Source organism: Alexandromys fortis, unplaced genomic scaffold, assembly GCF_014885135.2.
Source record: "Alexandromys fortis isolate MF-2015 unplaced genomic scaffold, M_Fortis_MF-2015_v1.1 scaffold_88, whole genome shotgun sequence".
Classification (NCBI taxonomy): domain Eukaryota; kingdom Metazoa; phylum Chordata; class Mammalia; order Rodentia; family Cricetidae; genus Alexandromys; species Alexandromys fortis.
In genome coordinates this window covers 5,901,387-5,916,511 of record NW_026067961.1, presented here as the reverse complement: position 1 = coordinate 5,916,511, position 15,125 = coordinate 5,901,387, and the positions used below count along the sequence as shown (strand labels likewise).

Sequence of the window (15,125 nt, the reverse complement as noted above, 5' to 3'; positions counted from 1 at the left end):
CCTGAGTTCAATTCCCAGCAACCACATGGTGGCTCACAACCATCTGTAATGAGATCTGGTGCCCTCTTCTGGGGTGCAGGTATGCATACAGGCAGAACACTGTATACATAATAAATAAATAAATAAATCTTTAAAAAAACTTCTACAGACAAAATGATTCATGTTTTCTACCTAGAAAACTTCTGCTTGGGGACTGTCACCTTTTTCTTAAAATTCAATATGTCAGGTTTTTTTTTTTAAACTTTATTTAACTTTATTTCATGCGCATTGGTAGAACGATGTCAGATTCTCTGGAACTGGAGTTACAGACAGCTGCGAGCTGCCATGTGGGTGCTGGGAATTGAACCCAGGTCCTCTGGAGGAGCAGTCAGTGCTCTTAACCACTGAGCCATCTCACCAACCCGGAGACTGTCACTTTTAAGTGGCAACGCTGCCAACAAACATAAAGAACAGAGTCTGGCTCTGTGACGTGGACACACTTGGGCTGTCTTTCAGTTATCTGAGCTACAGCATTACTTCTTTCCAAAATACAAGGAAAAAAATGTAAACCTAGGCTTAAACTAGTGAACTGGTATCACAAACGATTTCATTTTCAGTGTACCCTGTGCAGGCCTGGGACCCAATGAGACCCAGATTCACATGGTTCTCCTCCCCCAGGTTAGAGAGAGATGTGACTCCATGCCTGGGTTTTACACGGGTGCAGGGAGCCACAGACAAGTCCTCAGGTTTGTACAGTAAAGCCTTTGCTCATGGCAGCCTCTTGTCCCTCTTCTCCTTTTTAGTTTAAACCAGCAGAGCGGTGGGAGCTTTAAGTGGAGTTCAGTGCCAGTGTGCTTGCCTAGAAGGCTAATCCTGTGTGTGCAAGCGCGCGTGAGAGAGAAGGTCCAAGGACAATGTTCTGAGCTCAAGAGTTCAGCTAGGCTGGCCGGCCCCTGAACTTTAGAGATACACCTACCTACCTGCCTAGTTGCCACGCCCGGCTCTTTCCCTGAGTTCTGAAAACTGAAGTCAGGTCTTTACGTTTGTGCAGCAGCTACTCTACTGAGTGAGTCACCTCCCCAACCTCAAGACATCAGTAGATAAGAGTAAAAAGCATGTCTGGCTTGAATGGTGTATGTGTATATATACACACATTCAATTTTATAGAACACAACTTTCCTTTGATTCTTCTACAGAACTATCACCCTTTTTCTTGGCTGTTTTTCTTTATAACTGCTTAGGAATAAAATGACTATTACTGAATATAAGAAATAACAACTGTTCTAATCATTACTTAAGTTCATACTTGAGAAATAACAAATACCTTTTAAACTCTAAATTGAAATATAATAGTTTGTACAAGTTCAAAAGTTCAACTCAAACAACTGTACTTTTCCCTCGTCACTAATGTTCCATCTACCATCATTATACAGCGAGTGCATACTGGCCCGCTGAAAAGTCCTACAAATGCACATATGTAAAGGAGAAAGAGACAGGAAGGATAAAAGACACCAGGTGTATAAAAGCACTAACTGAAAGGGAGTGCTCAGAAACAGAAGAGTGAGGTGCATTTCGGGAGCTATCATTACAGAAAAGTCCTCAAATCCAATTTTAAAAACTTATGAAATGTAGCTATGCATGCATGTGCATGTATACTCGTGCATTTGAAAGCCTGCTGATGCATGGTGCATGTGTGGAAGCTGGAGACAAATGCACGAAGGAACTTTCTCCTTCCACCATGTGGGTTCCGGAGGTGAAATTCAGCTCTTAGTTTGATGGCAAGCACCATTACCCACTGAGCCATCCTGTGGACTCGGAATTCCAATTTTTAATGCTGTCACTATGTTTAAAAATTATACAATCAGGGGAGGGTAAAAAAAATTATAGAATTAAATGTTTGATGATAATTGCTATCTAAAAAACATGAATATTTTAATAAAATATTTAGTGAAACTACTTCATATCCTCTGAATCTTTATCCTTCTGTATTGGTCAACATAGAGAATCATGAAAAGCGTATTTTCCACCAGTATTGTTTAGATAATCATAGGCTACAAGTGTTAGATATCAGTTCCTCTCAAAGTCAAGAAACTTAAGCGAGATTTATGAATGGAAAGCAACTTCCTTGCCACTAGGGAGCTGTTTTTACTATCCTAGGTTACCATTAGATACACAGAACAAATGACAACCAGAACCTCATTACCTGCAGACTATTGATGGCCCCCTAAAAACCGACACTAAGAACATCTTAAAGACAATTTACTTTCTCTTTATTAGTATCTCTTTCTCCATTCCTCCCTGCCTTCTTCTCTTTCCTCAGAATTGAACCCAGAGCCTTTGTATGCTAGGTAATCCCTGTCCTTCTGAACCACAACCCCTACCCTTTCCAGCTCCTTTGTTTTAGATTTGAAGGCAGCGCCTTGCTGAACTATGCAAACTTTACTATAAACTCAGGGTCCTCTTGCCTCAGCCTTGCAGTAGCTGGATTCAGCTGTGACACCACATTTGGCTCTGTCAGTGTTTTTATCAAGGCATAAAGTGGTGACGGACCTCACCAGACACAGTTACTCTGGGACGCCTGCGCGCTCAGTGTGTTCCCAAGGCCATTGGCATGCTATCACCTGAGAACTCTGAGAAGCTCAGAACTGCAGATCCCACCCTCAGACCTAAATCACTACCTATATTTTAAACATATACCCAGTGACTAAGAGGCACAGACATAAGTTAGAAGACTATGTAAGGCCACTACAGAGGTAAATTTTTAAAATGTGCGCATGCACATCAACATTGTTTTCAGTCCTGATCCCAACCATAAACTGAAGGCGACGTTATACACTCCATTTACATACACATCTACCAGAGCTGCTGTGAGAGTCAAGATGACAGACATTAAAGCTCTCTGTAAATTACAAAGCAATGTCCATTCAAATGGAAGACACTACTGTTAATAAACAGTGCTCGTGACGCCTCTCCACTTTGATGTCTCCGGCCATGAGGAGGGCTATTAGAGCACACTATGATTATGATGAAAGGCCCCTTCATGGCCAAAGCTTTCAAGCCCTAGCCGTAAACCCAAAGCCAAGGAAGCCACCGGAGCTACTCTTCCTGTAACACTGATATTACCTTGTTCCAAACACTTAATTTATTCTTCCAATCCATATTTTTGAGGGCCTCACTATAATTTTGAAGACAGTAAGTTAAGAACCAAGTGCTCTGACAAAGGCTTTTACTTAGCATCTTGGCTTTCATGAGCCGCAGGCAATGGTTTTCCAGCAGAACAGAGTGTGGCATACGGCTGTAACTTATACATTATACTTCATGTTAAGGGAAGAAGTCAAAGTTCTCCTCCCTGATCTCGCATTAATGCCTCCTGTTGCTGTTGTTTTTTAAGGGTAACTTCTTAAGCGGTATCAGTTGTATTCAGTCCCTCTTTGTAACTTTGGAAGTCCTGGAACTCAGTAGGTAGCCCAGGCTGGCCCTGAACTAAGAAAGCCTCCTGCCTCTACCTCCCTAGTGCTGGGATTAAAGCCGTGCACCACCACCACATCCAGTACTACTGAACTTCTTACTATCAGAGCTTTATGGCTGGCTTTACATATTAAAATCCACTAAGAGCAATTTATTCATAAGACATTTTTATAAAACTTGGGAATCAATTATCATCACAAAATCCTAACCCATTATAGCTGGGATGGGCAACTGACTTTCCAGCTGTCCACCCGAATCCTTTCTCAACCCAGAGCAAGGAGGTGAGCCTGTCTGAGATGGCTGTGTAGCCCCCACCACACTGCAGCACCAAAGCCACTGAGAACCTCCCTGAGAATTCAGACTCCATGCAGGGGAACAGAAGAGGATTAACACATGCAACTGTGCAGCAACACTTTTAGACACAGTTTAACTTTAAAAAAACAAAAAACGAAAAACAATCTGCCCAGCACAAGAACAATCCCATGTCAGCCTAAGAGCAGAGAATTAGTACTATCAAGTGGCCAGAAACAAAACCAAGGCAAACTCCCACCAAATTCAATATTCAGTTATTATCATCCAAAAGATCACTGTTGGAACACATCTATAAATGCTACCAAAGGGCAAAGGTATCATCAAAGCTCTCATTATTTCTTCCTGATTGTGACAGAAGAGCTAATGTTAAGAAATAAAAGGTACAAAATAGTACCCTACAGATGTTGTCCTGACCCAGATTGCCAGAAGATAACACGACAGTTCATTAAGAAAATGACGATTAATGTGTGACACCAATGAGAGCTTGCTAGAAGGTGTGAGAGCCAACTGCCCTTCCCAATAGCTATAGCTCAGGACAGATTCCTACCAGTCTTTGCTGCTCCAGAAGAAGGTCAGCTTCCTCCTTCTCCTTTTTGTATAGGATCTCCATTTCCTGGAGCCTAGAAGCAAAACAAACAACTTCTAGACAAAATACCAAAAAAAGAGTACACTGTGAAATCCCCAAGCTGTCGCTGAGAAAGCCACTACATGCTCCAAACATCACCCAGGCTGCACAACACTTATGGGTTACCTTTTCTCCATCTCCTGTTTCATATCGATCCCTTGCTTTTCGAGGAGCTCTCTCTGAGCAAATGTCCAGTCCACAGGCTCAGAGGGGGTCTCGGCAGAGGGAGTCTTCTCCCGCTCAGCCCGTGCTTGCTCAGGATGGTTGAAACGAAAAACGTGGTTTTTACCCATGATGATACGGTTCCCTATAACAAAACAGAAATAGGAACAAAAATGTATTTGTTTTGTAGTGCTGTGAGTCAAATCCAGGACCCTGTGTATACTAGCAAATGTGTTTATCACTCAGCTATAGCCCCAGTTCCAAAGAATCAATTTTTAATGAATAGTATCTAGGAGGTCAAGGCAAGAGATTTACAACTTTGAGGCCATCCCAGGATACACAGTGAAAATCTATCTCAAAAACAGAAATACAATTTCACTCTCTTAATCTAAGACTACAGACACTCAGCTAGGTGTGATGATCCACCCATTAAATCCCAGCACTCGCACCAGCACCAACACGGTCTGCACGGTGAATTACAGGCCAACCAGGGCTACTTAGTGAGACCCTGTCTCAAGGACAACAAAAACAAACAAAACAATCAAACAAGCAAGCAACAACAAAAACATGAATTCTAGGTAACTTTGGCCTTTAGATAAAGAGCCGCGGTCAGTTGCTCACACAAGCCATATACATCGCTGAGGACTTCAGACCCCTCCTCAGGCTCACCTGAGCGCAGCTGCACAGGCTGGGCCACCCTCTTGCCATTCACATATGTTTCGGATCGCTCACAGGGCTCTAAGGTCACGATAACTAGGAAGAATACGAACCGACATTAATATCATAAACTACTGCAAACAAACCACGAAAAGTGGTCACTATCAGGACTCATGGAAAATATTAATACTGATAAAATATGATACAGCAGAAATCTTAGGTATGATGCATAAACAGCTAGCATTTTGGCAGATGAAGAAGCCAGTGCCTAGCACCAAATCCATTAGTCAGCTGCTGGTCTGTTCATGAACTGGGTTGTGGTGGGAACTCACCCAAGATTGACTTTCTCTTCCCTTTAAGACAAAAATAATTTCTACTAGATTAATATTAACGACTCTTCAGTTCTCCCATTATCTATCTAGTATAGTTATTTTTCTCTTACTCCCTACTAAATAGCTAACACTCAGACCCAGTCTAACTGCCTGCATCCTGCTCAGCCCCTGGCAGGTAACAAAGGGCTCCTTTCGCCTCGCCATTTTCATGCTAAGGAGCCACGTCTGCCCTGGCATTTATAAACATCACAGTCTCTCCATTTCTCAATATTTTGTTGATAAAAAAAAATTTTACTAACAGAGATAGGAAATGCTAAGTCTCAAGGATTTTGAGCACTCCAGAGGAAAAGGCGCTTGAGAAATGAAAACACGAGACTCTCACCTTCACCGGTGTTGTTCCTCTCACTCCGAAAGATACAATGCTCTTCTTTAATGTGGGCCCCACTCAGCACTATGTCCTGGCGCCGCTCAGCATCGGCTTGGCCAACCCTGAACAAAGGAAAAGTGTTTCCCAGGGAAATTCAGACACAAAAAAGCCCTTAGAAGAAACAATGAACTGCTTCCCCCAAAGAGCATCTTGGATACACACGAAAACACACTGCTTTGTACAGCAGATCTCCCAACTACAAGTTCTACTCTCAAGGAAGACGAACCTCCTTACAAGATCAGCACACTGATGTGTTCACACACCATAGGGAAACAGGGCAAACCAAGTTCTCTAGTGAACCCATCTGTGTCATTACAGGGTAATTTTCATTCAGGCTCTTCTAGAGGGAAACTACGCCCTAACTGGTTCTACTTAAAACTGGAAACAGAAGAGAAGGTAAGTTCTAATCACTCCAGAAAGAAGAAATAGCAGATTCCTACAATTCTTAGACAATTTCCCTTAGTTATCAATTACCTAGAAGAAAAGAAAATATTAAGCGGCTCAAACTAGAAGTAAATTACCTTGTAATCCCATCTTTGATATAATAAAGCAGACACTCCGACATTAGTGGGTCTTCATTGAGGTTAACAAGATGAGGTGTCTGAAAAAGTTTACAGATTATCAGTTTGGGGCAGAATCCATGAGACAGCTGTGTAGCAGGGATACACAGGAGGCCTAAAAGCTTTTCAGATTCTCCAGAGTACCTGAAGGAAAAGGATCAATAAAAGTCCTACGTGTAATTCTGTAACTAATAAAAAAAAAAAAAACATGCTCTATACGTCTCCTCAAATTAGACTAACACATCCTGTTTAAGAACATGATTCTGCTGGGCATGGTGGCGCACACCTTTAATCCTAGCATTCTGGAGGAAGAGACAGTTGAATTCTCAAGGCCGGCCTGATCTACACAGAGAGTTTCAGGCCAATCAGGACTAAGTAGTGAAACCCTGTTTCAGAAAATAAAATAAAATAAAAATAAAAGGAAAAATAAAAATGAGGTTGGAGCCGGGCAGTGGTGGCACATGCCTTTAATCCCAGCACTGGGGAGGCAGAGGCAGGCGGATCTCTGCAAGTTCGAGGCCAGCCTGGTCTACAAGAGCTAGTTCCAGGATAGGCTCCAAAAGTAACACAAAAACCTTGTCTCGAAAAACCAAGAAAATAAAATAAAGAAAGAAAGAAAAATGGGGTTGGAGACATAGCTCAGTGGGTAAGACCACTGTTTGTTCCTCCAGGGCAACTGGTCAGTGATCTAATGATCTCAGCTGGCCCGTGGACATTAGGCATGAACTTGGCACTCAGAACATACACAAGTGAAACAGAAACTTAAAAAAGGGAATACGAGCTCTGAAATTAAGAAAACCCACTTTTCTTTTTTAAGTGTGTGTGTGTGTGTGTGTGTGTGTGAGAGAGAGAGAGAGAGAGAGAGAGAGAGAAAGAGAGAGGTAGAGAGAGAGAGAGAGAGAGAGAGAGAGAGAGAATATAAATTAATAGATGTAGGGGCCATAAAAGGGCATAGGATCCTCTAGCACAATGGTTCTCAGCCTTCCTAACGCTGCGACCCTTTAATACAGTCCTTATGTTATGGTGACCCCAACCATGAAACTATTTTCATTGCTACTTACTTCATCACTGTAATTTTGCTACGATCATGAACCATAATGTAAACCTCTGTGTTTCCCAATGGTCTTAGGTGACCCTGTGAGAAAGGGGCAGAGACCTGAGACCTACTGCTCTAGTTGTGAGCTGCCCAGCAGGTTCAGGAACCACACTGGGGTCCTCTGAAGAGCCGCAGGTGCTCTTAGTCACTGGGCCATCTCTAATACCAAGCTGTTTGTTGTTTTTAATCAAACATTTGTTTTGTATGTATGGATGTACGTGCTGTGTGTGTGTGTGCATGCAAGTGTGTCACAAAAGGCACATGGAAACCAAAGGACAACCTGAGGAAGGTGGTTCTCTCCTTCTGTCTTGTGGGCTCAGGGGTTCAAACTTAGGCTGTCTGCTTAGTGGCAAGCACCGTCATTGATGAGCTGAAGCCCAGATCCTCACAAGGTCAGAGCATCGTGAACACAAAGGGGTGAGTTAAATACAGTCTTTGAAAATACCCAGATTAAAGGTCTTAAAACACCCAGGTGGTGGTGGCGCACACCCTTATTCCCAGCACCTGGGAGGCAGAGGCAGAGGCAGTTCCTGGGCAGCCTGGTCTACAGAGTGGGTTCCAGAACAGCCAGGGCTATATCTCTCGAAAGAAATCAAAATTCTTAAAACAGATTTTTCATTTTTATTAAAATAGCCATACCCTTGAAGTTCCCCTACTGTAAGTTTATGGCCCTACTTATTGTCTTTACTACTATTTACCTTACCAAAAAAAAAAAAAAGAAATTAAAGTTACTAAGAGGCAACAACATAAACATCTAAAAGTATTCTTCATCTAACACTAAATATTTCTAAAAATCTTAAAAACCACCCTTCTTTGGTAAAAAGCTCTCATAGGAATCAAAAAATAAGTCGCATGGCCTTGGGGCCAACATCTACTCCACACAGTGCAGGCGAACACGGAAGGCTGGAAGAGTAGTCGGATGAGCGGTGAGGAAAAGGGACTGCCGAGGGCGTCTAAAGGGAATGAAAGAGTCGTCTGCATCTTCACCAGCTTTTACTTTCTGATCCAAGAACTGGGCTGCTCAGAAAGAGTCAAAGTCGGCTATGGGCAGCATTCCTTTTGTTTGATTTTTGTTTTTGTGAGACGGGTTCCTCTGTGTAACCCTGGTTTATCTTGGAACTTTCTCTGTAGTCCCAGGCTAGCCTCAGAGATCCACCTGCCTCTGTTTCCCCAGTGCTGGGATTAAAGGTGTGCGCCACCACTTCCCAGCTAATGGGCAGCATTCCTTAAAGTCTCATTAGGGAACTAAGAAAAGGGAATCTGGGGATAGAGAGAGGGCTCAGTGGTTAAGAGAGCACTGGGTGCTCTTCTAGAGGACCTGGGTTCAGTTGCAGCACCCACACGACAGCGCACAAGAGTCTGTAACTCCAGGGTCTAACACCTTCACATAAAAGTACATGCAGGCAAAACACCACTGCACTTAAAGTAAAAATAAACTCTGTAAAAAAAGAAAAGGCAGTCTCAGTAACAGTCTCTATTGAGTCTAAATGTGGTCTGCAGTGTTTTTTCCCTTTCCTGAGAATGTCTAGATAATTAAAGCAAGAAAAATCATTGAAGGTATAGTTCAGCTTCTAATTTTTTTATGCTGCCTGTTTGGGCTATTTTAAATTCTGACTAATACCATATTATTACTTATTTTATCTAGTTTTTCAAAATATTTTCTTGTGTAGCCTTGGCTGTCCTGAAACTCACTATGTAGACCAGGCTAGTCTTGAACTCGCAGATCTACTTGACTCTGCCTCCCAAGTGCTGTGATTAAGCCAGATATGTGCTACCACGCCTGGCTAAATATCGAATTATTTATATAAGATTTTTTTTTTGTTTACTTTTTTCCCAGTGCTAAAGATAGAATCCAGGTCTATACATAGTGTTCTATTAGTGAGTTATGCTTCTTAACACACACACACACACACACACAGGGTCATGGAACTATTCATTATTCATTCATTTATTTTTGTTTTTTGAGACCAGGTTTCTCTGTTCCTTTGGTTCCTGTCCTGGAACTAGCTCTGTAGACCAAGCTGGCCCCAAACTCACAGAGATCCACCTGCCTCTGCCTCCCAAGTGCTGGAATTAAAGGTGTGCACCACCACTGCCCAGCTTTCATATAAACTTTTTAAGGGCTGTGGATGTAGCCCAGTTAGCAGAGGGCTTACCTCGCAGACAATTGGTCCTGAGATTGATCTCTACTACCATATACATGGGGAAGGGTACCACAAGTCTGTAACACTTAAGAGTTGGAGCCAAGCTCCTTCTGCTACATAGTGAGTCTTAAGTGACGTGGGATGTGTGAGAACCTGGATCACAAGGAGAAAAACCTTTCAAGGTGTGCAAGAGCATACTCTAACTCTACCTAACTCTATCAAAGCCATGACTGCCAACATCTCTATAATATAGGTAATACATATGAATAAATAGCTCAGTAAGGTAAAATGGACTCAACTTCAGATAAATATATAATTGTTGATATTCTATATATCTCAAAAATCTTTAAAACAATTTCTTTCTATTTTTATTTTTGGCTTTTTAAGACAGTCTCTGTGTAGACTTGGCTGTCCTGGAATTCACTCTGTAGACCAGGTTGGCCTCCAACTCACAGAGATCCTCCTACCTCTGCCTTCCAAGTGATGGCAAGTTCTGGTGCTAAAGGTGTACACCACCATGCCTAGCTTAATTTCTTCTATTTTTTTTTAAAGACTTATTTCTCTGTGTGTGTGTAAATGAATACTGTGTGTGCATAGATACCCACAAAGTCAGAAGAGGGCTTTGGATTCCTTACAGCTGGAGTTACAGGTAGGTTTTTAGCCTCCTGACTTGGGTACCAGGTACCAAAGTAGGGTCCTCTGGAAAAATAGCAAGTGTTCTTAACTGCTGAACCCTCTCTCCAGCCCCTTTCTTCTTGTGTATAACCCAGGTTGGTTTTGAATTTATTATAAACCAGATGCAGGACTCTCATATTCCTGCATTCACCTCTCAAGTGCCACCATACCCAGATAAATCAATGTTTTCTGCTGAAAATAACATATTGAAATTTGTAAGACAGTTTTGTGACTATGGTTTTTTAAAAAGCAAGCAAAAGAATTCTCATAAAATCCTAAGAACACTGGTTCACATCGAGGGAAAGTGCTAACGCTAAACTCTGACCTTATACTCTGTCCTAGAACAGAGTCCAGCATCCATGCACTTGTTAATGATACAGTAGTAGACGCTGACACTGGGGCCATACACACAGCAGGGTACCACAGACACTTGAAGGAAGTTATCAGTGCTGACATATAGGCTTGATACATCAATGCATGCTCTACTGTTGTCATATAAATAAGCACACAAAACAATTTTTTAATAGTGTATTCTAGTCCAACACTAAGAAGCAATTCAAGTCAAAAAGAACATGCAAGACATGTTATCAGTCTAATTAGCTAAAAGGCCTCTATTCTACAACCGTGATTACAGAAGTAGGAAAAGTGACTGATCTCATCACGTCTTTGAAGAATGGATGAAGAAAGTATGGAATATATACATATTAGAGTACTACTCAGCAGTAAAAAACAAGGACTTCTTGAAGTTTGCAGGCAAATGGATGGAAATAGAAAACACCATCCTGAGTGAGGTAAGCCAGACCCAAAAAGTGGAACATGGGATGTACTCACTCATATTTGGTTTCTAGCCATAATAAAGGACATTGAGCCTATAATTCGGGTTCTTAGAGAAGCTAAATAAGAAGGAGAACCCAAAGAAAAACATATAGGCATCCTCCAGAATATTAACCTTCATCAGGCGATGAAAGGAGACAGAGACAGAGACCCACATTGGAGCACCGGACTGAAATCTCAAGGTCCAAATCAGTAGCAGAAGGAGAGTGAGCACTAGCAAGGAACTCAGGACCGCGAGTGGTGCACCCATACACTGAGACAATGGGGATGTTCTATCGGGAACTCACCATGGCCAACTGGCCTGGGTCTGAAAAAGCCTGGGTTAAAACCGGTCTCGCTGAACATAGTGGACAATGAGGACTACTGAGACCTCAAGAACAATGGCAATGGGTTTTTGATCCTACTGTACCTATTGGTTTCGTGGGAGCCTAGGCAGTTTCGTGGAGGCTCACCTTACTAGACCTGGATGGAGGTGGGTGGCCCTTGGACTTCCCACAGGGCAGGGAACCCTGATTGCTCTTTGGGCTGACGAGGGAGGGGGACTTGGTTGGGGGAGGGAGGGGAAAGGGGAGGCGGCGGGGGGGAAGAGACAGAAATCTTTAATAAATAAAAAAAAAAAAAAAAAGCATGCTGAAAGGGGATCAGAGGCATCTAGAGGGTAGGACCTGGGCTGCAACAGAAATCATGGGACATTCCCATTGTTCACAAACCTTACCAGCTGAAAATGGTTCCCAGAAGTGGCAGAGCAGAGCTCATGACTACTGCCTCCAGCTCTCAAGCACGAGGATTATAGACAGGTGGCACCTTCCCAGAGATCAAGCCCAGGGCTAATTGCACGCTAGGCAAGCACTCGGCATTAAAAGGAGCACAACTAAAGCAACTGGTGCTACGGTCAGGTCAGGAAGATAAGAGAGGCAACAAAAAGATGCTTAAATATACCCAAGGCTTTACAAGGTTCAGACTCACTACCCTGGGTTTTATCTTTTGTAAACACTATAATCATTTTACAACAAGGTTGCCCTTGTACTGTAAGATGAAAGCAGAAACATCTGAAGTTAAGCTAAGGCGCTAGATGAAAATGGCCATGTCAGACGGACATGAAGACAACTGTTTTGTTTGCTTGAGTTTTACAACATGGCTTCCTACCTTTTTAGGTGAGAAAACGCCAAGTGTTCCTCCATCTTCCCGTATGGCAACTCCCATCTCAGCCAACAAGGCTTCTCTAGAAAAACAAAAAACAAAACAATAAAAAAAAAAAAACTCACGTAAAATCAGTATACCAATTAAGTTAATTTAAAAAGAACTAGAAAACAAGACAGGCAACGCAAAACACTTGGCTGTATCTAAAGCTGGCCAGAGAGCTATAGAATGATATGCTTATCACTAATGAGAACTGATTTCTAAAAGAAGCAACATTCAGGGTTGGGGATTTAGATCAGTGGTAGAGCGCTTGCCTAGCAAGTGCAAGGCCCTGGGTTTGGTCTTCAGCTGGGGGGGGGGGGGGGGGGGGGGGGGGGGGGGGGGGGGGGGGGGGGGTGGTGGGGGGGGGGGGGGGGGGGGGAGAGTGGGAGAGAGAAACAATATTTAAAGTAAGTCAGAGAATGTCCTCATGCTAAATTTCTGTTCACTCAGTTGAAATTTTGAAAGACTGTACTCCTTATGTCTGTGCAACCAATTTGAAAAACACAATTTCCCCAGCATCTAAGAAAGCAATCAAAGTAACCTGGAGGTCAGCACTCTGGCTTTAGCATCAGTGAAGCCACAGACTTAATACTGGGGTGAGCGGGAGGGTAGGCTTGGGCATATGAAGCATGGTCTGCGTGAGTGCCTAATGTGGGGACAACTCTGTGGACTTGATTCTCTTCTCCACCTTCAAGTGGGGCCCAGGGATCAAACTCATGACAGGCCTGAGTGGAGAGTGCCTTTCTGTGCCGAGACATCTCACCTGTCCCAATAATTCTAGTTCAAAAAAATCTAATGCGAGTAAGAAAGTTCTTGGCTGCATTTACTGGTAGCACACCGGAACTCATTTCTCCCTTATTTTCATAAAGGGGGAAGATAAGAACTGACTTTAAAAAAGAAGAAGCATGTATTTATTCCAACAGCATAGACAGAACAAGAATTTTAAAAGTTTGCAAGCTAAACAATACCTTTTACCCAAAAGGTTCTAGATGAAATAACTCTAAAGACAGGGTCACAGCTCTTTGCATATGGGCCTTTGCCAAGTAAAATCTACTTTTTACAAATGACAAAATCTCCTTTATTTAGTATGACTTTTCTCAATTGAAAGCCACATTCAAGTGTGAAAACTATTAAGCACATGACTCTCTACAGCAGTGGTTCCCAACCTTCCTAATACTGCACCCTTTTAATTCAGCTCCTCATGTTGTGGTGACGCCAACCATAAACCTATTTTTGTTGCTACTTCATCACTGTAATTTAGCTACTGTTATGAATCATAATGTAAATCTCTGATATGCAACCCCTGTGAAAGGGTCGGTCAAGCCCCAGAGGGGTCATGACCCACAGCTGAGAGCCCTGCCTTAGAGACTCTTTCAATGTGCAGATTTCACTTCAGAGTGTAACTGCGACTGGATGCACTCCCCCAAGGATGTGTCTGTGCTGTGTCAGGCGGGGGGAGTGCCCTTGTTTTTAATCCTCTTTCATCTTTTCTTACTACGAAATCAACTCAGGCTTCCCAGAAAACTCAGCAGCATCCAGATTGTTAGTTCCCAACCTTTCCATTCTGATGGCCTCTGTCTTACGAAGTTTCTCTTCCCAGGTTTCATTTAACTCAGCAATTATCTTCTCTGATTCCTATGGAAGGATGCACAGAATTTAACAAACCATATTCAGCAAGGAAGGCATGAAACATACAATATTCTTAGAAGACAAAGGAAGAACCCAAAATGATGGGCCCTTCTTCTTTTTTAGAAGGTAAGAATCATAAATATTAAATCTAAAACTAAGTAACCCTCAGACACACAAACCTTCCAAGTCCTAATAAAAACAGGCAAACAGCAAATCCATGTATGTGTGTGCACAAGTCAGAGGAAGGGAACAGTGAACCTGTGTGTGTGTGTGTGTGTGTGTGTGTGTGTGTATACACAAGAACAGAGGGAGGAAACAGTGAATCCGTGTGTGTGTGTGTGTGTGCACAAGACGGAGGATGGAACAGTGAATCCATGTGTGTGTATGTATACACAAGATAGAGGGAGGAAACAGTGAATCTGTGTGTGTGTGCATATGAATGTGTACGCACAGACAGAGGAAGGAAACAGTGAATCCGTGTGTGTGTGTGCACAAGACAGAGGGAGGAAACAGTGAATCCGTGTGTGTGTGTGCTGGGAAAGTAATATTAACATCTAAAAATACAAGCACTTTCTTCTTTTTTTAATCATGGCTTCAAGTTCTAATATTTATGATGTTTAAAGATGTTATTGTTTTAAAAACTCAAAGGCCAGGTTAAAGAAAATGTCAACTGAGTGGCTCACTAGGAAGCCATTAGTGCATAATCACTCCACAGATAAGAAAACTGAAGACAAAAAAAAAAAAAAACAAACAAACAAAAAAAAAAAAAACCTATTTAATTAACCCAAGCCCATCCAGGTCTTCCTGACTTTCTTTACATTTATGAGGCATGACAGCCTTTTTGTGAAGGGTCTCATGGAGTCATCCCTGGCCTTAAACTCACTATTTAGCCAAGGATGATGCTGAATTCCTGGTCCTCCTGGTTCAGCCTTCCAAGTGCTGAGACTACAGTATGTGCCACCCTGCCCAGCTTTTGATTTCTTCTTGATTATTCAATAGAAGGCAGAAAATTTGATAGGGTAAATCACACACACACACACACA

At 42.4% G+C, this 15,125-nt stretch overlaps 1 protein-coding gene across 6 annotated transcripts in view; it reads right to left on the bottom strand.

Annotated features, from left to right (window-relative positions):
- The window catches only part of Kif1b (kinesin family member 1B), a 135,589-nt gene that overhangs the window by 61,044 nt on the left and 59,420 nt on the right, over nt 1–15,125 (bottom strand). For all 6 annotated transcript variants that reach the window (XM_050153342.1, XM_050153343.1, XM_050153338.1 and 3 more), the window contains 7 exons: nt 14,009–14,088; nt 12,418–12,493; nt 6,484–6,563; nt 5,918–6,024; nt 5,216–5,299; nt 4,511–4,691; nt 4,307–4,379 (listed from right to left, as the gene is read on the bottom strand). In XM_050153342.1, coding sequence (XP_050009299.1) covers nt 4,307–4,379; nt 4,511–4,691; nt 5,216–5,299; nt 5,918–6,024; nt 6,484–6,563; nt 12,418–12,493; nt 14,009–14,088 — 681 coding nt within the window. The remainder of the gene's footprint in view (nt 1–4,306; nt 4,380–4,510; nt 4,692–5,215; nt 5,300–5,917; nt 6,025–6,483; nt 6,564–12,417; nt 12,494–14,008; nt 14,089–15,125) is intronic.